Source organism: Brienomyrus brachyistius, chromosome 2, assembly GCF_023856365.1.
Source record: "Brienomyrus brachyistius isolate T26 chromosome 2, BBRACH_0.4, whole genome shotgun sequence".
NCBI lineage: Eukaryota > Metazoa > Chordata > Actinopteri > Osteoglossiformes > Mormyridae > Brienomyrus > Brienomyrus brachyistius.
In genome coordinates, this window is record NC_064534.1 from 1,819,562 (window position 1) to 1,844,928 (window position 25,367).

At 46.9% G+C, this 25,367-nt stretch overlaps 1 protein-coding gene across 1 annotated transcript in view; it reads left to right on the top strand.

Moving 5' to 3' along the window:
* The first annotated feature begins 6,176 nt into the window (after positions 1–6,176).
* The window catches only part of abca2 (ATP-binding cassette, sub-family A (ABC1), member 2), a 67,605-nt gene continuing 48,414 nt past the window's right edge, over positions 6,177–25,367 (top strand). Inside the window, 1 exon segment of the mRNA XM_048977596.1 lies at positions 6,177–7,085. Within this exon segment, the coding sequence (XP_048833553.1) occupies positions 7,020–7,085 (66 nt within the window). The 5' untranslated portion in view covers positions 6,177–7,019.

Below are 25,367 nucleotides of genomic sequence, written 5' to 3' on the forward strand. Positions count from 1 at the left end.
GGGGAACACAGGACAGGAAATGCGTAAGATTAACGAGGGACTGATGCGATTCAGGTGTTCGATTCAGGTGTTTCATTCAGGTGTTTAATTCAGGTGTTCACTGAAGGAAGGGAAGCGTGTGGCTCCGTGGTCAAAGCCTATGTAGATGTGACTCGAAGGTCACTGATTCATGCCTGGCCTCAGCACATCTATGGGTTAGTATCAGTTATTTTTACTATTATTTACCATAGCTGACAGAAACAGGAGGATTCTGGAGCAGCAGCAGCATCCCCTACTGGCCACATGGGGGCGGACCGGACGGGTTGTGATACACAAAGCTAATTTGATTGCCACCGTAGGCTAATTAATGGATGGGAATGGTGCGATCTCTTATGCGTGCACACATGTGAACGATGTGGGGAATTTATAACAGTACAATACCTGATATATGTGATATATGATAATGGTTTAAAAAAATAAAGACAAGTCCCATTGGTGCACCCAGTCATAAAATTTTGTTGCAGTCTCCAAAACTGGTCTCAAAATGCAACTCAGTGTTTGCAGTCTGGAGCCCTTGTAGAGATCTGGATGGTCTCCTTAGATAAGGAAGAATGACCATCAGATTAAATATTTTTACCTCAACTACAGTTTTATTAAAGGCAAGTAGATGCTGCTGTGACAGAGTTAAGGGTTCTGGCAGCTAAAGATAAAGTCTCATAACACAAAATTACTAACAATGGCTCAGACCAGCATCTTCCGTTTTACAGGAAATCAGTTCAGACTCGTGCTGGATGGGGGACGACATCATTGTATATCTGGCCAGGCAGCCGTCGTTACATGTCACCTCCCCTTCACATCCAGGGCTGTCCCTGGGCCTCATTAGTCATGGGAGGATATGCAAGGACTTTGGCAGAATCCACAAAGGGCTACAATGAAAATCTAAAAAAATGCCATAACAGGACAGCCATTCCAAGCTAGTGTCCCTAAGTCAGCGTTTCCCAACCAGGTCCTCGGGACCCACAAACAGTCCTACTGGGACCAAAAATGTGGACTGTCTGGCAGGGAGCTGGGAGGGAGCAAAAACATGGACCGGCCGTGGGTCCCTGAGGACCAGGTTGGGAAAAGTCCTAAGGCCTAAGTCCAACACTTTGCAGATACAAGCAGCTGTAGATTTTTCTTTTTTTTACAAACATCAAGAACCTAAAGGCCGATAGTCAGGGCGTGACAGGACGGTGTGAGGATGTGTCATGGAGGCAGACAGTCCACGCTCCCCCTGTTCCATTCCTGCTGGGGTGTTACCAAGGCCTGTGGAATGCTCCGGCGCTTTCAATGGTTCCACATTTGCCTTGTCTGAGGAGCTAACACCTTCCTCGCCACAAAAAAAAGTCAAATCCATCTTCTTCATCATTCTCATCATTCTCACGCAGCAATTCACCAAGATCTGGTTCTGAAAGTGTTGGAAGATCCTATGAAAAATGAGCAACCCCTCCAGAAGTGAAGGGTAGGAGGTTGGTTACATGACGAACTCCAGCTTCAGAATTGTTGGAGATGTCAGGCAACTTGTAATCCAACATTACTTTAACCACTCTGAAGAGACCCTTGTACAAAGGGGCCAATTTGGCAGTGAATCTGATGGCGGCATCAGAGTGAGTTCTCGGGTGAACCGAGTCACCACAGTTCAATGTGACCCATCCCCATTTCCTGGCATATTAGCATTTCTTTGCTTCATGACTAGTCGCCAGTAACCGGCGCTCATGGTCGTATGCATCTTGCAAAAGAGTAGACAGCTCAGTTTTCTACGTCTCTACTATCTCCGGGACAGGTTCCAACTCAGGTCTGACAATGTGTCTGGGATAGAGTTTGATGCTTATGGACAACTTCAAATTCAAAGTCTTGGAGCCGAAGACACCATCAGCCTAGCTGCCCTGACGGGGTCGCCCACGACATCAACCATCAGAGGCTGCTGTAGACTGTTACTACCATCACACGGGATCTCTCAGTGGAGGGTCGGAATAGTTCCAGGGCCCAGATCACACTGAGGCGCTCCTGCTGATGTGTAATACAGCCGTTCTGACTTTGATAGGGTGCAGCTCATAGGCTACTGCTCTCTTGTGGCCCCTTTCATCAGTCTGGATCAGTGCAGGACCCAAGCCAACATCACAGGCATCCAATCGAATTGTAAATGATTTCTCAAAGTTGGGGAGAACCATGATTCAGGTGGTACACGGCTTCGACATGAGATCATCCAGGGTCAGTTGGCAATCCTTGGTCCATGTCGATAGGGGTCCCTACCTTGTTAGCGCAATCAGTGGTTCCACAATCTTTGTACATCCCTGGATGAATCTACGGTAATAGCCTAACAGGCCAAGGAATTGTGTGACCTGCTTGACTGTACAGGGTCTCAAGACGTCTTTTATGGCCGTGACCTTGTTCTCACCTGGGCTCAGGCCTTTTTGTGCGAAAACGTAACTCGACCTGAAGGAGGTTTTGCAGAAGTGGCTTTTGAGAGCTTCGAGGTCAAGCCCGGCGTCTGCCACCCTGCTCAAGACTTTGTTGAGGCCGAATGGCATCACCCTGAATTCGCATAAGCTCACGTGACAGATGATGGCAGGATTCAGGGCCCTAGATCCTTCCCAGTACCACTGAGTGAGGTCCAGAGCTCAGCTATACCTTTCCTGAGTTAAAATGTCCAGTGACTCATCCAGTCTAGGAAGAGGGTTTGAATCCTTTACTCTGGCCTTGTTCACTTCTCTCTAGTCCACACAAAAGTGTGGCTCAGTGCTTTACAGCCTCAGCCCATCCAAAGGAAATGCACATGGACCATTAGCAGGCTCAGTTACACTGTCGGCCAGCATTTTAGAGACCTGTTCTCCAATTTTCCTCCTTTTCTCTGAAGAAGAGAAAGGTGGCAGGCACACTGCTTTAGCTAGGCTCGTGTCCACTGAGTGTTCAGCTCAGTCTACCATCAAATAAATGAGAGCTCTTCCACAGATTGTGAGAGCTCTGCTATCTCTGACTCAGACAGGGCAGCATCCCCTACTTTGTAGCTAATGCTCACCTTCAGTACATCATCGTTGACAAATCCAGAATCCATATCTGCTTACACTGGGATGTCTTCAATTATAACTTAGACTTTGGCTTGTACGACCAAGTTTGTGTTGCACAATCGACTGTGGGGCAAAGACCTGACATTTTTTTTTCCACTGTTCAGACCCTTTTGTATTACTGTGATTGAATTGCTGGTACCTGCGCAGATGGGCCCTTGGGGTCAGCTGGGCTGTTGTCCTGCTATCTGTAGCGCCGGTGGGAGATCTCTCAGGTTCATGAATAGTTACTGTCTTGTAGCTTGTCTCCATCCTCACCCTACCCTTCACTTTACCTACAATTCATGCACTTGCAAGTAGTCACTCCTGGGGTGGCGTATTTGGAACAGTAACTCTCATTCTGTTCAGATACAGGTGATGCAGCTTTCAGACGTCTGAACTCCCCCCACCAAGTGTGTCATGAAAGTGTCACAAAAGGGGTCCATTGGACCCCTGAACACTATCTAGAAATCTAATACACAGACAGTTCGGTCTTATTTAAAATTTTACCAAGAATGAGTTTCAAGAACATTTTAACAAAAACCAAGACAACCTAAATATCCATAAAAATTAGCAGCATAATCAGATTCTCGTGCACTTCTTGCCGCGTATTGTGCCAATATTGTTTCTTCAGAATACATAGGATTTCCATACAGCCACAGACGAATGTCTCCAGCTGATCAGTTCTTGTTCCCTTGTTCGACTCACTCGTTTTTTTTTTTTTATCTTTCTCACAAACGCACCACACTGAGTTGACGAGGCAGAAAATGATCATGATTGGCTCTGAGAGCGCATACAGAACTCGAACAAAAACAGCGGAGGTTAAATTCAGAAGGAACAAACTTATTAAAACTTATTACCCAACGGATAAATCACAACTACATACATTGCTGCGGATAACATTTTAAAAACTCTATTTATTATTCTATTTTATGATTTTAAAAATTTTATATAGGTTCAAAAATGCTCGACGATGCTGACTCGCTGAAGATAATAGCGCCAGATGAATACATTTGTATTCTAATGCACTGGAAGCGGCACAGTGGTGCAGTGGTTCGCATTGTCGTCTCACCTCTCTGGGATCTGGGTGAAAGTCTCCTCCAAAGTTCCATGTGTGTGGAGTTTGCATGTTCTCCCCGTTTCATAGGAGGGTTTCCTCCGGGTACCCCAACAGTCCAAAAACATGCTGAGGCTAATTGGAATTACCAAACTGCGTGTAGGTGTGCATGTGTGAGTGAATGGTGTTAGAGTATATTAGTGCATGGTGTGTGAGTGTATGAGTGCATGGTGTGTGAGTGTATGAGTGCATGGTGTGTGAGTGTGCCCCGCGATGGGTTGGCCCCCCCTTCCTGAGTTGTTCCTTGCTTTGCGCCCTTAGCCTCTGGGATTGGCTCCAGACACCCCGTGACTCCGAATAAGATAAACGGTTTCAGAAAATAGATGGATGGATGGATTTAGTTCACTGTTACACTTTTAAAATAAACCTGGGTGTGAGGCAATGTTTTACCACTAGGGGGAGGTGATGGAACAGTTATTGAATATGGTTTGCATTTATATGATGTCGTTCTCCTAACCATTACTTGTGTTTTTATTCATTGGCCGCCAATAAGGTGTAACCTCAAAGTATCCAGATCAAACACAGGGAGATACTCTCTGATGTTTAACCCTTGAGCAAGACATTTCAGAAGGCAGCTGCCTCACGAAAATGTTTTATTGGCATTATGAAGATATGAAATACATATTCAGGACAGGTGAAGCATTTGTCTGGTGTCTCTGGGGCAGTTGGAATTAACAACCTTTCCATGTAGCAGCAGCAACAGCAAACACGTATATCTCATCTCAGCCTTGCAGTGAATTGCAAGGCATTGCTGTGAAATATTATTATTATTATTATTTAGTGCAGTATAACAAACAGACACATGTATGCACACACACACACACATATGCATAAATGCACATATAAACACACACGTACAGACACACACAAACATACACACATGTATGCACACATACAGAGCAGCATAATATATAAGATCATGCAGATACAGGTCAGGAGCTTCAGTTAATGTTCACATCAAACACCAGGAAGGGGGGGGGGGGGGGCGGGTAAAAGCAATTCGAGTGACTTTGAACCTGGCATGGTTATTAGTGCCAGATTGGCAGGTATGAGTATTTTATGGTCTCCACAGTCACCGGACCTCAGCCCAAAAGAGCACCTGGAACGGGAGATCTGCATCACAAAGGTGCAGCTGATGGATCTGCAGCAGCTGCATGAGGCTGTCATGTTAACATGGACCAAAGTCTCAGAGGAATGTTTCAAGCACCTCATTTTGAGAAAGCAGCATCAGCCAGCCTCTGGGGCGACTGGGGGTAGGGCCCTTACTAAAAAGCCCAACTGTGACATCACTCTGCTGAGCCTGGGATTGGAACCAGCAACTTTCAGATCACAGGCACAGCGCCCTAACCTGCTGAGCCTCATACCTCACTGGATTAGGACCCCTTCAGAAGCAGCATCTGAGCACATTCCCCGCAGAGATGAGCCAATCTTCAATTTTACTTAGAAAAAAAGTTTAGATAACTGTCAGGAAAAAAATATGGACACAGCATCAGCCTGTCACTGTACTGGGCCAAACTGGCTTTTGGATGAACAGCTTTAATCCATAACTTTGCTGAAACGTGTGTTTTTTTTAAAGAATAACAATGGCCGAGCGACATTTGCACCAGGCAGTATGTTAGCCTGTCACAGACAGGAGAGCTGTCATCCTGGAAGGTTCTGCCTCACCTAGCCTGTCAGCCCTAAACGCTTCATTTTATTCAGCTTCCTCTGTTGAGTCTCCAACAATGAACTTATTTTGCTGCTGTTTCTTGAAGTAAACATCAATTGCCATTAATGATGTTCCTTGAACTTCACATCACACACGTAGTAAGATCAAGATATTAACAACTAATGAACTAATTGTGATTCAAAATACATGTTGTAATAAGTTTAACTTTAAAAGACCCAGATCAAAAAACGAATTTAACACATACATACACATTTTCATTGTGCATTATGGATTACTTGAAACGTTTTATAAACGAAACCAAACGGATCTATGTGAAGATATATCAAGGATACAGTATTTGCGCTACGGTTATTTGGACATTTCCGTTTGGAGTATAAACACGCACTTATCTTGCAGAGGAAGCGCAGCTGATGGAAAACTGTAAGACAAAACAGTTTAACACGTCCTTCTCGGGGCACTATAATGAAAGTACTTAGAAAAACACTGCTACTGAAAACTGTGCGTTTCTGAAAGAATATACATTTGTGGTATAATTAAATTTGTTGATAGCAGCGTCAGCACGGAGTTATTGCACCTACAGCCTGGCTCTATATTTAGCGCTGTATGATCGATACATTTACTGGCAGTAACTTAAGTGAAACGTTTTTGGAACGGGTCTTCTGCATATCCACGCACATATTCTTAGTTACTATGTTAAAAATACCGTCGGGGGCGGAATTAGGAAATCAGATCCAAACAGGCAGTTTGCAACTATGTCTCCGCCCTCCGAGTGCGCTGCATCTTCCTGATCGCCGCCTTGTTGGTGATTTTTCTGTTTGTTTGTAATATGTAGCCATTTAACTGTAACTCAAAGACAATCTCTATCTTACAGCTACTCGTAGCAAAGCGTAGCCCGGTTTCTAATGGACACCTCGGTCCGGCTTATACGTATGCAGCAAGGGGCTGCTGCGTGCCGTGGGGCTGGGAGACTTTAGGGATCCGCTTTCTATTTTTCCGATGGTCGCTGTGTGTCTGCCGGCTCTACATGTACATTTAGGCACATAGCGCCGTGGCACCATGGATTCATGCTGCATTTACAGCGGACCGTGCAAACGCCGTAATGAGTGAAATCCTCATCTGAGCCGAATTGGGGGCAGGAATAAAAAAGGACGCAAGCGGACAAAAAACAAAAATGGGATTCCTCCACCAGCTCCATCTCCTGCTGTGGAAGAATGTGTCTCTGAAACGAAGAGGGCCGGTAAGCAAGCGTCTGGTGTCCCCGTTAGAAGACGGTTTTATCCGCTGGCAGAGATGGGGTCCTCGGCGGTGCCGGGCCTTCGCACGCCGCGATCCGGGGGGAGGAAGGAGACGGGCGTCGGTGGGGGGCTCCTACAGCTGCACTGCATTTTCTCCCAGTGCATGTATATTTTTGGATCCCACAACATGATTTCTCTTTTTCTGTGTTTACAACGATTTCCGAAAAGGCAACTTCGACTTGTTTATGATAATGTGTGATGTATAACCTGCTCTTTGCTCTCCCCGCTCCACTTTCCGTGAATTGAAATACAGTTGGTGACAGCGGTGGCCTAAGAACTGTCAGTTTTCTAAGGAAAACGCGTGTTTATTATGTGCTGTACAGCGAACGTCTCATTTAAACACGTAGCGCCCCTTCCGCTGTCGGCTGTGGGTCCGCTGCACTTATTCTCAGCATCATGAAAGGCGAGCGAAAGTGACATTACTGCAAGTACCGGAATACTAATCCGGGTGAGTGGGCTTCTGCGCTTGTGTAGCGGGGAAAGTGCCGAAATAGCGAAGTATTTCTTTGATACATCTACAGCACAGATTGGCAGAGATGTCAGGGATCATATATTAACGGAGGTTTCTAAAACAAAATAATAAAAATGATTTACTGTAAAGCCAAATAATGCTCTTGGGTTAACTTGGAACCGGGTACCTTTGCAGCGTAACTTAATACGTCGTGAATACACAACGTTTAAATGTGTCCTTTAATTGTCAGCCCCTGCCGTTTTGGACTGTCTTAGGGGACAGACTGAAGACATTGGTGGGGGGAGTCTGGGTATCTGTAGTTCTGCTCGTTTGTCAGAGTCATCCTCTGATCCTCTGTAGGATGGAGGTTTGAATAACTGCATGGGGGCTTATTCTTCCTGGTGATTTTCCCTTCATTTTTACATGCCATTGAGGTTTTTACTTTTCTTGTTTAATCCAGATTGTAGCACCACGGTCTCCTGTCCTGCAGGGCTGGGGGTTCGATTCCTGTCACCTGGCCAGTATTTGTGGGCCTTGTGTATTTCCTTCCACAGTTAAATTGGTGTCTCCAAAATTGCCGAAAGTATGCGTATATGTATGGTAGACTGGCAGGCCGGCCAGGCCGCGGAGTGCTTCCTGGGGCAGGTTCTGGGCTCTGCGTGCCCCGGTCCTGGAGGAGCAGTCTGCCAGATGGATGGATGAGATAAAGAAGCTATATGGTATTAATACCCGAGGCAGCTCTGTAAGATGCAGCTGGTGTCACTTTTTATGTGAGTTTTTCTTAACTACTAACTACTAGTGGTTAGGGTTAGGGTTAGCGTTCAGGGAGCAGAATGAAGCGCTGCTTCACTGTGGGCAGATTGTGACCCTTATGATTTCAGGCCTGCGTTATGTGGCTGCAGGCCCTGTCCTGGTTATTAACAGTAGCAATTTTTCTTAGTTTTCAGGTGAAATCATATTTAGTTTGTTTGCTGATGTTCTTACAGAAGATGTATGTTTTTATTTTCTTTCAATGGGTGTCCTCTATACCTTTCTCTTGTATTGTCTTGCCCAGTGGAGAATCTCTCATGCCCCCCACCCACAGTGGGCACCCTGCGTGCTGAATGTAACACGTCAGCTTGCAATGGTGACGTGGGGTCCTGTTTCTTATAGTCTAAATGTGTTCTTCATTCATAAAAAATAGATTATAGCTCAGCTTTCATCGCAAAGCCAGACTGAGTCTGCTTCGGGGGGGGGGGGGGTGTTTATCTCTGGTTGTTTGTTTTGAGAGGTAACGAGTCCTGACGTGGCGAAATGAGCCAGAGAATCAGCCGTTAAACGTTTAAAGTGACATCCGCTCGTTATAACCCGGGGTGGGGGTGGGGGGGTAGGACTGACTTTGGCCCTCATTTGCCACAGTCGTCTTCCGCCTCCCCTGTTATATTCGGCTCCCTGCTTCCACGCTTGTTTTCCGGTTCCTTCTGCATGCTATTTTTATCAATGCCGACCTCGTAAATCACCCGCGCCGCGTTCGCTGGGGACCCTGGAGGAGAGGATTGCCGCTCTAAAAATAGTCATGGCGATTGGCCGCGTCATCCATCGGCTCCGTGCTGGGGGGGGCGATGATTTGTGCGAAGTGAGCGGTCAGCAGATTGCCCAGACCCCCCCCCCCCCCCCCCCACGCGGCTGTGCCGATTAAGCCGATTATCCTGCCGCTCGAACTCTCCCAGCCTGCGTGCCAGATGTTTGTCTAAGAAACGGAAATAAGTGCAGAGGTAAATGGGAGCGGCAGCCTCTCTCTCTGTCCAGGTGAACTGGAAACACGGCAGCGGCAGCAGCAGATAGCTGCTCCTAAGTCTGGTGAAGAGCGGTGATGGGCAGTGTGGGTGATTTCTAAGTGTGTGCTGTGGGGATTACGTCAGTGTGGACAGTGAGGTCTTCTCGAACACACATACGCAGCCACAGGAGCAGCATCTGGAAGCTCTCAGCCAGGCACTATTTTTATTTTTAAATCTGAGCTCATGCAGACGTCCGCCTGGTACGCTTTGGTGGGTGGGAGGGAGGCTGTGCTGCCTCCTGGCGTGATGTGGGGGGGGCCTGGGCCTCCACAGTGGGGGTCGTGTTCCTGGAAGACTCAGATGGCATCGCCTGCATGCCCCCAGTGATGGAAAGCATCTTCATTTTTTTCCTCACAGGGACAGGGCCACGCATGTAGAGTTGCCGACAGTTGTCATGACAACCTGCGGCTCTCTCTTTTGGTGCAGCAGGTCCGCGCGTATCGGTGTAGCACCTTGACCAGTGCCGGGCCACCTGAGCACCTGCGGTGATTTGCTGCGGCGGACCTGGTTCTCCTGAGGCTGCAGGATCTCGGCATAACGGGGCTCTTGGGCTCAACCGTCTGATTATTGCAGGGAGCATTCTGGGTATTTTCTCCACAGTTTATCTGATGGGAATGAGGGAGGCTGTTGGGTCAGGCTCCAGTCACATGGCATGTCCACGCTAGCTGGGCTGACTGTGGCCGGGTCGCTTCTGATCCCTCTCTCTGCTGATCTGGACGTGATTAAGAGGCTTTATAATACCTGATGTCTGCCTGTGGGGAAAGTGAGGAGATGGAACATCCTGTTGGGGAATGGGGTCAGCAAAATGCATGGGAAATAGAAGCTCTTTTGGCTTGTAGATGGAAATGAGAGCTGTACTAGGGAGCTGAGACCCAGGGGTCAGAGGTCAGCCTGCAACCATAAGAGAGCATGAACCTGAATACAAGACAGACTGGACTCCCTACACTGGATAACCTGCGCTGGGAGGATGGGTGGGAATTTTATAGGATTTGCTATTTACACCTTATCACATTAGATAGACAAGATAAACTTAATTCATCCCAGGGGCTAATTTCTGAATGTGTGTAAATGCATTTCATTTCTAGTGTGATTGCATGGTTTTAATATCAATGCTTTTCATCACTTTAATCATTATATTTTCTCTTGAACCAAGTTAACAAGGAGCTAAACAATGATGAGTATTGTAAGCTGTTCTGTTGGTGCCTACGAAGCCCTCTGAGGCACCGTGCTGCTACATCAACCTTCTCATGTGGGAAGCGTGTCTCTCTTATTTAAGAATATTTACACCAGACACATTTGTATGATTGATTGCTATTACGCAAAGTTAGTTAATCAAATGAAGTACACAAGAAACAATTTAATATTGTTATTAAACAAGTTTTGAATTGTGCTACAATACAACTATATTGCTCAGACCATTGCACTGTGTGCAAAATGGTCCCCAGACAGAATGTTACTGTTTGTTATCAGAACTGCAGTATAACTGGACCATGGAAACCACAGAAAGTGTCGCCTGTTTCTACCACCCGCTGCCCCCCACCCGCTGCCCCTGGCTTTCGTGACCACACTTTTTTAAGCAGATTTTATTCTCACTTAGGCAATACTGAATTCACATTTAACAATCCATACTAAATTCCATTAAAAATTCAACTAAACTGGCGAATAACAACAAAAAAAAAAATCTTTTAATCATAATTCTTTTATGGTTTTAATTATTATTATTATTCTTTTTAAATGAAATGTTTAGATTATAATTATGATTTACCCTGGTAAATTCCATTCCTGGAAGCATGCGTTACACACATCATGTCCAGAAATAACTTCTTCCAAATTTTGCGAAAGAAGCATTGAAACCAGAAATTGGGGGCAGTGTGTATTCTGAGGGCAGTGTGTATTCTGAGGGCAGTGTGTATTCTGGGGACGGTGTGTATTCTGGGGACGGTGTGTATTCTGGGGACGGTGTGTATTCTGGGGACAGGGTGTATTCTGGGGACGGTGTGTATTCTGCATGTGATGCGCTACTTGTGATCGGAAGGTCACTGGTTCAGATCCCAGAGCTAGCAGAGCCATCTCCCAGTTTTATACCCCCCTACTGCTTGTTGTTTGAGCCCATTGTATCAATTGTATGTCACTTTGGATAAAAGTGTTCGATAAATATCATGTAACATAGTGTAAAAAATGAGCTTGTATTAAAAAGTATGGACAGCGTAGTTCAGCAGTTAGGTGGCTAATTATCAGGAAGAACACAAACCATTAGCGGCCTTTGGCCTTCGGCTCCATCTCGCCATTTTTGATAGTGAGGCGTGTTCATCCGGCGGCGGTGATTGTGAGAGGGTACCATTAGGACAACATGACAAGCAATTTGGGGGCTTTTTGAGTCATGGGAAATACTATTAGACAGAAAACGATAATGACAGTAGTTAATTTCCTGATGTGAAGAAGTGAATTAGACAGAAGTAGAGGAATGGGGGGTGTCCTGGCATGAGTAGGGCGTGGGTCTGACTCGTTGCCTCTATGTAAACCTGGAAATCGCACATCGCTCATATTTTTTTGCATTTCTTCCGGTTTCGGAAACAGGAATAAGACAAGGAGAAGGAATCCCCCCCCCCCCCCCCGAGGGGATTTGTTTTGGTCAGCTGGATACATTGAAAATGCCTACCATGCAGAGTACAGTGAGTACAGTACAGTACATTATAATGGAAGGCCATGTGTACAGCAATAAGTCATTAGTGTCCAGGAGCGTGCAGATCGATAGCAGTTACACATTCTGTTTGAGTGGCCTGAGCCCTTAAGCTCCAGCCCTAACCCTGTCCAGAGGGGAGTTGTAACAGGTGTCTGTGAAGGAACCAGAGCTTTACATCTCCCAGCATGCCTCCTTACCCTGGATTCACACAGGTTCCGGACTAAGGCGCTTCTGCCGGTTGTTGGCGATGTTCACACCCTGCTTCAGCTTCCTGTGCAGCGTGTGGGACCTGCTGTCTCCGTCCATAATCACCTCCTTTGTCTTTGCACAGTCGAGGTCCCACTTGTTATGACTACACAGGGTGACTGTGGCTACGCCACCTGTCCTCTGTGTACGGACTGTCGGGGTGATGTCATCGACAGTTTGACAGCTTGGTCTCTAGAGATGTTGTCATTAGTGCAATAATTACACATTTGTATATTTTCACCACAGTACTGTACTTATTTTCATGCTCACCCACTTATTTATTACCATCGTCGTACGTTTACTTATTTTTATATAGAAATTGTTGCAGCATTGTGCATTTTTGTACTTTGTGTAGTGTTGTACTGTGATGTCTTAACTACGAATAATTAATTTCTGGATAATAAAAGTATTCTGATTATGGTTCTTTAGAATGATGATGTTAAATGTAGAGCTTCAGTCCCCAGAGAGGATCCTTGCATGTCCTGCTGCTGATACATGCCAACTACAGCATCCACTGAACAGTCAGTCCCCAGTCAAATCCGCAGGAGCTCTTCCTTCATTCGTTTGTGAGTCATCCCTCTTCTCTGACCCCGATTAATCGCCTGCAGCTCCAACAGACACACCTTAAAATGCAAGGACCTATTCGGCTATAAATTTGAATTAAGGGCCGACGCACAAGTGAGACGTTTCATAATTTATTCTTTCTTCTTGAAGCCTTGATGGGCGTTTGCAGAATAAGGTCCAAAATAGCTTAACTGAGTTTGCGTCCGACATATTGTCGTTCCTCCACTGAGAAGTTTAGGGCGTAAATACTGGCGCCGTGATGCGTTGTGATTATGCCTGGAGAGGAGGGTCTGAGCGGCTCCGCGTCCCGGGATCGCTGCCGTCTGCGTCTAACTTCATTTCAGGAGGACAGCCTGCTGATTTACTAGTCGTCCACGGGTAGTTAAAGAGGTCGACGGAGCCGGCTGGTTAGCTGGACCTTACGCCAGCTTACATAATTCGCTCCGTGTCTCATTTAGCAACCAAATTATGAAGATTAAAAGTCTTTTTTTAATTAAAAAAGAAAATGTTAATAATTAAATGGATACATCCATCGCTCTTCCATACCACTGGCAGCATAACCCACCTCAAAAGGTCACGGTGATTAAAATGAAGGATTAGTTTGAACAGTCCCAGAGGTGATGTAATGGCTGAATAGAGACCAAGTTGGAGTCGTTTTATTGCACAGGGCTGTTTTATCTGGCCCTGCCTACAGGAGAATGGACATTTCAGCCTACTGATGTCCAGTGAGGACAGCACGCTCCTGCAGGGACCAGCCGGCAGAAAAGCAGTCATGTTCCATTTCGTATAAAGTTTACATTTAACTTCCTAGCAGGGACCCCCTGAACTTGGTACAGTGAGGCTGCAGATCTGCCGTTTGGGGCATTTCGGAGCACATTTCACACCCTGAACGGTGACAGTCGGGGATGTTCAGCTGTATCACTTTCCGTCGGTGTTGCCGAGACAACCGCAGGTCAGTCCAGGGCAGTTTATAGCATGTCTGTTTGGTGGGAATTTATAACGTTGAATAACTTACAACATAGATGTGATGTAACATAAGGCCTGGGTTTACTTGAATGTACAGTACAGGAAAAATATGAAAATATCATATGTGCTACAAATGCTTTGAATGTGATGTTGAATAGTCACCTGTAGCTATCTAATTACATAAACCATGCCTTCAGCTGCATGTACTGCCCGTTCTACCTGATAAATATTGATGTTTTAAAGCATAAAACCTTCTGCTTTGTATGACTCAGTGTTCCCTCCTTCCCACTGTCACATTTCGGTTAGAAAACCAGCAGAGAGTCGCCCAGTAATAACATGAGCGTTTTACTTGGGTATTTGTTAGTGCCTGTAGAATATTCAAATGTGACACCATGCAAATGAGCGTCTCTCCAGCGGGTCCTGAGTGAGCAGGCCTGCCCTGTTATGTGCCTGCGGGTCCTGAGTGAGCTGGCCTGCCCTGTTATGTGCCTGCGGGTCCTGAGTGAGCTGGCCTGCCCTGTTATGTGCCTACGGGTCCTGAGTGAGCTGGCCTGTCCTGTTATGTGCCTGTGGGTCCTGAATGAGCAGGCCTGCCCTGTTATTTGCCTGCGGGTCCTGAGTGAGCTGGCCTGTCCTGTCGTGGGCCTGCAGGACCTGTCCCCTCGCTGGGATCAACCGAGTTTGAGCTTGTCAGTTTCGGACACTTTGACCTTGTGATTCTCCCTGTGACACCGAATCATTACGCAAGGCGAGCTGGATCTTCTAGGTGGAAAATATGGCTTGTAAACCCAAGATGTGACTGACCCCAGATAGACTGTCGGGCTCCCTGGGGCTAACAGCTGGGCCGCCTGGCCATTCGTGTGGGGGGGTAGGCTGTCCCTGGAAGGTGCACGTGGGGAGGGGGTAAATTATTGAGTACCCTTCTGACTTCGAGGAGTTACAACACTTGAGGAAGGCCAGATGATATTTACATGAACATTGTGGGGGGGGGGGGGGGGGGGGTTCAGCAGTGAATTTGCACTGATCTTCCAACTGCTGGAGGGTAGGTGGGTAGGGGGGGGTAGACAGGAGCAGAACCAGGGGTATTAATAAGGCAGGTGGAATATGAATGCAAGGGGCTGAACCCCTACCCCATGGGTTGTCTGGAGGTGAAGTCAGAAGATGGGAGAGGCTGTAATGGGGATAGGAGTGAGGGGGAAATAACAGGTGCAGAGATGGGGGTGGCAGAGTAGCCCCTGGTGCTGTAATCAGGCTTCACCACTGGGGGGGCCCATCCAGCTCCTAATAGCCTGGTGGCGTATCTGACTGACGGGCCCCCATATGGCCCCCACATGGCCATCACTCTTAAACAATAATCACTGCAGCATTGCTCTCTGTCCGTAATCCCCTCGTGCCACTCGCCTCCAAGATCCGGCCTCCATGCTGCCCAGTAATCCCAGTGCAGATTCCGGCCTTGCCGTAGGGGAACTGGCACATTCAGACCCAGGAGTCTGTGATGAGAGCAGAGAAACTTCCGGACTTTGCGTGGGTGAGATTAATGCTGTCAACCAATGCAGTGCTGGGCTGCATCTCATTGGTCACTTTATACTGAGTGACACAGTAACTGGTGGCTTGTGGTGTTGCTGCACGAATGCCAAGGGGTTCGGAATGAAATATAGCTGGTTGCCATTAAAAAAGAAAAAAAAATACACACGGCTTCAATGACTCATGGCTTGAACCCTAGGATCATTTATTTCTGATGTGCACCTCCTACAGGAGAGGCTGTGAACTGCCAGGCGTGATGCTAATGCTGTGAGTGTGAAGGAAGTGCTTGCAGACCCCCTGGTGTTTGGCACCTCGGAGGACATGGGGCGTGTGTTAAACCACCGGGTGCCGACTCTGCTCCCAGGAACCTGTGCTGACTGCCCTTAGTAAAAAATGTGTAAAAGTGATAGAAGAATTAAATAAAAATGCGACACCTCCTTCAGATCGAAATGGCACTTTTTAGAGGAGTCGTCTGTGTGTGTGAACCAAATGTCCCCAGAATGTGATCAAATCCTGACAATTTTTCAGGTCCCCACAAAGATCTGTGACTGCAATCAAAAAACGAAAAATGCCAAAAGTCTCGTATTTTGTTTAGTTGCATATGGTTAATGGTTAAGGTTAGGGCTGGGGGGGGGGTTCGGGCTGGGGGGGGTTAGGGTTGTTTGTTGGGATTAGAGGTTTCCCCATAGAAATGAATGCAGAGTCCCCACAAAGACATAATTACAAACCTGTGTGTGTCTTCGCGTGTCTGTGTTTGTGTGTGAGAGAGATGCAGCTGCTGCCTTTCAGTCAATTCCAGACCCCCCCGCCCACCATGGATGGCACCAGCCTCAGCCCCGCCCCCACTGCGAGAGCCACCTGTTACTCATGTCAGATCGCCAGCCAGAGCCGCCACCTGCCTGCCATCGCACCCCAGCACTTATCGCGTGTGTTTTAGTGTGTGTGTGTGTGTGTGTGTGTGTGTGTGTGTGAGAGAGCAGGTATACCTATCCTTATGGGGACACGATGTCCCCATAACATGATGAATATAAGGTTTCCTGGTCCCCATAAGGGAAAACTTTGTTTTATAAAAGTCGGTGACTGCAATGAAAACACTAAAAATGCAAAAGCTCTTGTATTTTGCTTGGTTACTTATGGTTATGATTAGGGCTGGGTGGGGGTTATGGTTGTCATAGTTAGCGTTAGCATTTTTCCCATAGAAATAAATGAACAGTCCCCATAAGGTTACCCATGCCTGGAATGCGTGCATACGAGTGTGTCTGTGTGTGTGTGTGTGCGTGTGACTCAGCGTGCCCGAGCTTTAAGCTCCATGGTGAGGCACTGTGTCCCCCTGTGTGTGACTGTGTGTGTGTGTGTGTGTGTGTGTGTGTGTGTGTGTGTGTGTGTGTGTGTGTGTGTGTGTGCGCGCTCCTTCACCTCTTTTGAAACAACCCTACTGGCTGGATCTTTTTCATTTCTTGTTTATCCCACAGTGTGTCTACCCCCCCCCCCCCCCCCCCCCAGTCCGGCACAGTCATCACATGACTGTTTTGGCGGAAATGTAGAACATAAATGTCACAAGCATCTCTTTTCCGTAAAAACAACTTGAAATGGAAAAATCTCTTAGTCTTCTAAACAATGTACTCATTTATGAAAGGGCCATTATTACTTCTGTCACTGATGGTTAGTATTACGGAAACTCAAACGTGATTTTTTTAAACAATAATTCAGTTTTTAGCTTTTGCCTTTACTTACCCCCTGGCTGTTTTCTTCTCAGTATTGCCCTCACAGTATTTTTCCCGTACAGATTTGTAAATCATTAGCACTATTTACCAAATTTATCCTGGCTTTTATCTCAGAACGACTGTGATACTGAATTCAGTCCTTGTGTTTAACGGTTACCTTTGCCACACCTGTTCAGTATTTGTCTTGCTGTACATAACTTAGTTGTACAGCAGATGTTTCATATCGAAATAAAACTGTTTGGACTGTGCAATATCCTGTCTATATACAACTGTAAGCATTAAGATTCCAAATCTGCATAGTTTCCCCCCAGTCTTTAACCGTTGCCGTTTGTGATAATGATGCTAATTGGTACTTGCTAATTGTCACAAATTGTTGGAAAACATGTCCAAGCCTGAGTGTTTCAGACCTCGGCTCCATCTTGAAGGCATGCTGAAGATTCGCTGGGATGAACGAATTATTATCCAACCAGTAAATCAGTCAGTAAGAGAAAGCAAGGTGGTGTGAAGCGTCATGGGAGAAAACGTTGAAGGAAAGACAAACAAGCCTTTGAGTTGCATCAGTGTTGAGACCAACATCCCAAATGTATTGGTTCAAGCAACATGTGTCCTATTGTGTGGCTGTGGGCTTTGCTTGATTAGTCATCTGAGGCGAGGAGCCTCGCAGTCAGGTGGGTGGGGTCCCCCATGGTGCTAGCGACCCCCACTGCTCTTCTGAGGGGGCTATGGATGGAATTTAGTCAGGATAACTGCTCCCAAAAGGATACGCCACCCAAGGACTTGATTACATCACTGGTAAATATTCTAGATTAAGAGAAAATCAATAGCACAGATTTGGCTGCCACTGCTACTCAAAAGCTGTTGAATGAAACTGAAGGTTTAACCACAGCTCTGCGTCAGTGTTTGCATGTCGTAGGCACCTGACCCTTGAGATTATTTCTAAAGTGTGTTTGCATAGCCATCAAAGCACTGCCCCCGTTCGTTTGCGATTGTTCAGTGCGACTGTCGCGTAATTCACATCCTACAAGCAAAGTGCCTGCTGGGAAACTGGCTTCTATGATTTGTGTGGCACTTAGTCCACAAGGGTCCTTTGGTGAGGGTTTGCCAGAGAGATTTTGGGCAGTAAATTGAATTCTGGTTCCCAAGTAGCATGAAGCTGCGAAGTCTAAATATAGACTGTTTCACGTCAGTGCTATTGATGAAGTACCTTAATTACATGATTTATTTAATAATTTATACAATGATTCGGGAGACACTTTAGATGGGATTTCGACAGCTCATACAACGGTTTATTAATTTTGAGAAATAGATGTTCTTATTGATGCTGAACAGACTGTTTGTCACTCATAGGGTTAGCAGCAGGGTTCTGGGCTGAGACTTGCTGTGTGTTTGGAGGGTTAGGGTTAGGTTAGGGTTAGGGTAACTTGATACTTTAGCCTGAGGCTGCTGGCTGAGCGTGGAATTCCGACTGAGCAAGAATCTTAGGCAGTTGAAGACAATGGTTCAAATGTTGCTGCGAAACTATGCTTTTGTCTGTCAGTGTAACAGTTCTTCCATTTTATCAGTTTGCCATTTCCAAACCCCTCTTCCACTCACCCCAGCCTTGCAGAGATCATGCTGCACAGCCGTGCTTTTCTTGCTCCCAGCATATCATGCCTCGCTAATCAATACCTCCTCGAGATAAGTAAAGAATTAAGTTCATTAAGTGAGGTGGTGGTGAAATGTAGCAAATACATGGAATGGCTGAGGTGCCCCTGAGGATAAATTAGGGAACAAGGCATCAGTAGCAGTAAGATAAGAAATCTGTGTTGTGTTTTATTGTCTTACTGTTCATTTGCTTAAATTCCAAGCTTAAACTTGGAGTTTGCATGTTCTCTGCATGGAGCTTCCTCTGGCTTCTCTGCTTCCAACTATGCTGAGCTTAACTGCAGTTACTAAATGGTCCATAGGTGTGCATGTGAGTACATGGTGTGTGAGTGTGCCCTGTGATGGGTTGGCGCCCCACCCTGGGTTGTTCCCTGCCTCTGGGATTGGCACAACTCCCACCCCCCTCCACCACCCCCCCCACCACGACCCTTCTTCTTTGGAACTGGAGCTGGCTGGTTCCTTCATCCCACACAATCATGTTGCAGTGATGTTTGTTTTCTTTGGTCCACGAAGTCGTGCTTAACTGCTTTGCTGTGATACAGCACTTGCCTCTTTCCAAAGGAGAAAAGACCGAGCTTTATGTTTATATTTTCCAAGGTTATTGGTCAATTTAATTTCTCCTCAGACATGGAGGTTTACATCTTTCACAGTTTGCGCAGATGAAACTGCTGCATATTGGCTCGGTAAATCTGTACAAATCGTTATTTTTTCTTGTGTGATGAAGCACAGGTCATGAGCTAACAGTCATTAATCCTTATTCTGCCTGCTAACTGACGCGTCACTCGATGATGAAACTGCTTTGAAATGTGTTGATACCGTAATGGTTAAATATAGCTTACAAAAATTAAAGATATGCTGTGACAATGGATTCAGTGTAGTCAGCAGTGGGGGGAGAGTCACTGGTTGAGAAATTAATGATGCTGAAATGGATCTGCTGGTAACTATGGCAAATATAGGATGAAACAATGAGAATTGGAATTGGTTTAGTTTATATGAGCTGCACAAGTGGCTCTGTATGAGAGTGTAGTAATGTTATGATCTCGCTGAGGATCAGGATCATCCATCTTTGGGGGGGTGGAGCCTATGCCAGGCAGCATGTAGCGCATGGCTGAGGTGCACCCTGATTGGATGCCAGCCCATCGCAGGCCACAAAGCAGGATTGCCAACTTTGGTTAGCTGGTTGAAGTGAGACTTTCAGTTCTAGACAAGTCTGCACACGCCTGCACACTCATTCACATATATGTAGCAGTTGTATTATCTTGTAAATAGTCTGTAGGGTTTGCAAACTACCCCAACACTTTTGATGTAGCTAATTTTCGGTTCGTAATGGAATAATATGGATTTGCCATAAGATTTTTAAGTCTGAGTGCCTGAGTTTCACACCAGATGCGGGAGAGTTGTCAGCCCTGAAGCATGAACACTTGCTTTGGGTGAATTCGAGACGCCTGTTACACTGACCACATGCCTGGACCGTGGGAGGAAACCCACACGGAACAGGGTGAACTCGCCAACTCCAACAGCGCATGGCGGAGGCGGGTTTAGAGGCGGGAGGCGACGTGGCGCCCACCCAGCTAGCAAGCTAGGCCTGCCTTCCATCCACCCGCATTAGTCTGATGGGCTCTCTGCTTTTCTCTTGTTAATTCATACAGCTCACAAGGCAATGTTATGGAACGTTATATTGCAATAGCTAGCTAGTGGAATGGAGATTGTAAATCAAGTTTAAGTCTGCTGACTGTATCACTGCGTCAGAGGTTTTACCATAACAAGACAGTGTGTGGTTTTCACATCGTGTATTTGTGTTGTCTGCAAATAATTTTATGTTCTTTTTTTTTAAACTTTTTTCTGGATTTTATGTTCTGTATTAAAATCCTCAGTGACCTATTGGGGAAGCTGCTAATGTGAAGTGGATTTTTAGGATTCAGAAATCAGTCAGATGGACACTGAAGGCACATAACTCAGGCTTTCCGAATGATCTGTGAGCCGTCCCCCCCCCCCCCCCCCCACCCACCCACAGCATTTATGGTAAAATCGATTCAGCCTCTGGCCGAATGACTCTGGGAATGTTTAGCTTTAAAAGCTTTACTACATCCCGTATTCTGCCATCGAACTGCAGCGCTTCAGCTGGGAAGGTGTTTGTGAGAGACGAGGTGCAGCTGGGGGGCTGAGCTTACTCTGAGCTTACTCTGAGCTTACTCAGAGCTCTGCACCTCCCCGTCCCTGGGACCCCTGCAAACTCTAGGCCTGATCGACACAATCATTTTAGATTCAGTACTTTCACTCAAAGCGATGTTCAAATCCACCTCTGTGGTATACCCTGATAGTCTGCCATTTTGCCGATTGATCCAGGAAGTGTTAAGGAGTGTTTTTTAAAGATGTAGGTAGGATAAATCCTGGCTGAGGTCTTTACCTCCTTCTTCCAATGAGAGTCACATCAACCAGTGGTGACTCTATTTTGGATATTTCTTGTATTTAAGCTGTTTGCAAACTGTGCTGGTTTGTTAAATCTCACATTTCGATGTGTTTCGTAGTATGTGATGAAGTGTGACCCCGGCGAGCAGTTTCTGAGCTCGGTGGAGCCCCCTGTGGGCCAGCTGACATCATCAAAGCCACATGTGGTTTTCCGGTGTCACGCAGAGTTAGGGACTTGAAATTCTCTGCTACTCTTTGTGGGTGTTTCTTCTGCTTTGGTTTCAGAGACATACAGTTGTTTCAAATGATAAGATTTGAGGTTTCACTGTGCATAAGTGGTTAATCATCAGCAGTGGTTCATGAGTGTATTTGTCTTTGTAGTTTATAGAGCAGTGGGACCGTTAAGTGCTTTCATGTCCTGAGGCTATGCTTCTGCCAGTGCCACACCCCCCTCCCACAGACATACTGAAGGGCAAGAAATTAGGGCGGGGGAGGTGCCTGATTTGCTGCCAGTCACGATGGACGGCAGCTCGTTAATGATTAATTAGCGTAATGATGCGGCTTTGCATTCAGAGCTGTTTGTTGGTTAGCTGATACTGCCGATGGAGTCCGGTCCCTCGGACCCACGCCCCCAGCGAACATGTGACTATGGGGATTAGGCAGGAAGTTGCATCAACCACCACTTGCCTGCTTGAGTGCTTGTGACCACTGTGGTCTCCTGCCCCCCTGGTTTTTCTGGTGAAGCTCGCAGGTCGGGGGGGGGGGTTGGATTTTATATAATTTATTCTTTATCCATTAGCTGTGTCTCCTCCCTGCCTGGCACTGGTAGTGACCATTAATGTTATTGCCCTAATGGGTCTTCTGATTACGCATATTGTCTCTCTCACTTACGGCCATAACGTCTTGGACTGTGGCATTGCATTATGGGACATGTGCCGGAGGCTGTCACCGTGGGGACCGTCACGGCCGCAGTCTGTAAATGGCCACTCAGCAGCGTCGCCCGTCGTCGTGACTGACACACCGCGGTGCCTTTGGCAGCTCGAGAGCCCGGCTTGGCTCACCGCCACCGCCGGAGATCCAGGCCGCGACAGAAGGGCCGTGCTGCTTCCAGCTTGCTGGCCATCGGCCAGTCGGTGCGCGGTCTGCCTGCTCGTCCCCGCCGGCGCGGGGTGAGGGCCGTGGGTGTCTGCCCCCCACCCGCGCTCCTCTGTGGGGTAATGACCCCTCTGTTTGTCACTCTGCTTCCCTCTCTGTCTGTCTCTGTGTCCAGAATTTTTTCAGACAATATGCTGAGTAATACTAGATGTTCTCCACAGAAGGATGTTGTCTAAGTTCTGTCAGATCTTCTCTAACGTCATGTGTGATCTTTCCCAATGTATCGCATTTCCGTTTATTTGCTTTTCTCTTTCTCTCTTACCCTGTTACTTAGCAATTCCTGTTTTCTGCTTTCCTTACCGTTGAAGAACCCCCCCCCCCCAGCTACCTCAGGTTGTCTGCTGACCTGGGAGTCTGCATGTGTCACGCTTCTCCATGTATGTGTGTGGTTATTTGCCCAAAGGATGCTTTTAAACACAGACAGAGGCCTTCTGTGCAACTGCAGTATCTATATCCAGAAAGGACTGCAGCTCTAGAAAAAATCACTCTGTATTATTTTTTAGAAAATCTGCAAATCCTTTAAATCCTGGTTTCATCTTGGTTCTACTGGCTGAAGGAAACACGGCAGGTGTAAGATTAAAATTTCTAAGACAGCGATTGACAAGAACAAGGTGAAGCAGGAGACACTGGGAATGACCAAGAACCAGTCAGGTAGAGGGTGGAAGCGATGCACTAATAGCAGATGACCGTTAACCTATCTGACAGCTTCTCATGAATCGTAAGATGACATCAAGTGACCTTCAAATGCGATGGGAAACATTAAGTGCAGATGTGAAGTGCACTGCTAGGACAGTTTGTATCAGGCTCCTAGAAGCAGGACTGAAGTCCCATAAAGCCAGGAAGAAGCTCTTCATTAACGAGAAACAGAGAAGTGCCAGGCTGGAGTTTACTGAAAAAATGTGTATTGTACATAGACACATACATAGTCATAAATTGTGTGTGCTGTGGTTTGTTAATTTTTCTAGAACTGTATGTATGATCACAAAATAACTTCAGAAGAGACACACAGATATGCAAAGTTTTGTAAGATCTGTAAAAGACAGGAAGATGTTCTGATTATTGAAGAATCTACTCCCAAATGAGGTGAGATCTTCTCGAGCCTCGTATTTGCAGTGATTCTCCTCCACTGCAGAGTTACAGCCACTTCTTTCCCTTAATTTTGACAGTTGGCAAGGTGACAGTATTTTTACATGTTTTGCCAGAACACCACCGTCATGCATATGTCTGAAGTATAACAGAGATTTAATCCCTGGATATTTCAGGAGCCTGCAGGCAGGATCTTCCGTGGAATAGAGACTGGAGGGGGGTTTGGCAGGTGTGTGTGTGTGTGTGTGTGTGTGTGTGTGTGTTTGGATTATGCTTGCATTACGTTGTGGAGACCAAATGTCCCCTACAGCATAATAAATTAGGCTTCTTCACACTGTTGCCCCCTGACAAGAAGGGGTCCCCCCCATTGCCCCCCCCCCCCCCCCCCCGCCCCCCGGCGTTCCACCTACCGACCTGCTACCTGTGGCCCAGACCTGGCCTTCTGCATCTCCGCCTCCGAGCTGGCCATGCGAGTAAACCTTGTGGTAGGTGGGCATTCTGCCGTGTGGACCGGCTAATCGGCTAAGCAGCATGTTAGCCGTCCCCCGGCACTCATGCGGTGACACTCGGCCAGTGATTTAGCAATGGGTGCCAGCAGATATGGTCTGTGCCGGTAGGTAACCTGCAGACATCTCTGGTGAGCAGCTGCTTTGCTCTTTGGCTCTTTACTGCTGGCGCGCTGGTAAGGCTGCTTTCAGTTTGGACCAGCAGGTAGATAAAAACTGACCCTGGAGCAGCTCAGATGCTGAAGCAGCATCAGACAGCTCGCCTCAGAGAGTGTGGGTCTGGCACGGACAGCTGGAGTGAGGCTATAGCATCATGTGCTCCACGGAGGGCTGGAATCACTGAAGGACGGGGTGTGTGTGCGTGTGTGTGTGTGCACGCGTTATGTATATATTATGCTTTGGGGACATTTAATTAATAAAAACCTGACTAATTTGACTTTGTGGGCACCAATTTGGGAAACTCAATATTATAAAAATCTCTGACTGCAATAAAAAAACTATAATGACCAAAAGTCTTGTTTTTTTGTTTCGGTATTTATGGCTAAGGTGGGGGCCGGGTGTGGGGCGCAAGGCGGGGCCGGGTGTGGGGCGCAAGGCCGGGTGTGGGGCGCAAGGTTGGCATCTTGGGATTAGGGTTTTTACCATGAAGGGCGAGTGTGTGTGTGTACATGCTCACACACTCGCCAAGACGCTCCCTTTCTGACAGTGTGTTTTTATAAACCAGCGGCAAGGAGGCCTTTCTGTTCCGGAACATACCAGACTTGCATCACTATCAGCATTTATGAGTGCCGCTTAACATCGCAAATGCGGCTGGTTTAATCATCTGCTGACTTGCATTAACATTATAAAAATAAATCAGAGGGTCACACCACTGCTCTCCACCTCTCTCCTTCTGTCTCTTTGCCCCCAGGCTGTGATGTAATGCATGGTCCTCTTTGGAGTCATACAATGGTCCTGTAGTATGAAACCATAGTGTTCTTGAGACATAGAAGGAGACGTTGTAGTGACATGAATGTGAAACACCGTTAGTGCAGCTGTGTAGCCCTGATACTGTGGCTCCCCCCCCACCTCAATAATTCAGTGATTAGTAAGTGATCCGACAGACTGTATTGCGGGGAGGGGGCGGCGCACAGGGTGTAATGGGGGCAGGGGGCTGCGGGCAGGGGACAGGGGGCAGCACGTTCACTAATCGCCTGAATTATTCAGCCCCCTTCATTAAGCTTAAGCTCCTTTTCTTAGCTTCCCTGTCAATGCTGTTGGACTGTGGGACTTAGTGATGGTTCTGCCATGAGGTTGACAGCAGTTATTGTGGGCAGTAAGAAGTGGAAAGTCAGCGGCGGGGGAGGGGGGTGGCAGAGGAGAGGAGACTCCTGGGGTCTATTTGCAGATGTTGGGGTGGGGTGTTGGGGGTGTTGTCGTTGGTATAAATAGTAGTACTCGGCCAGAGAA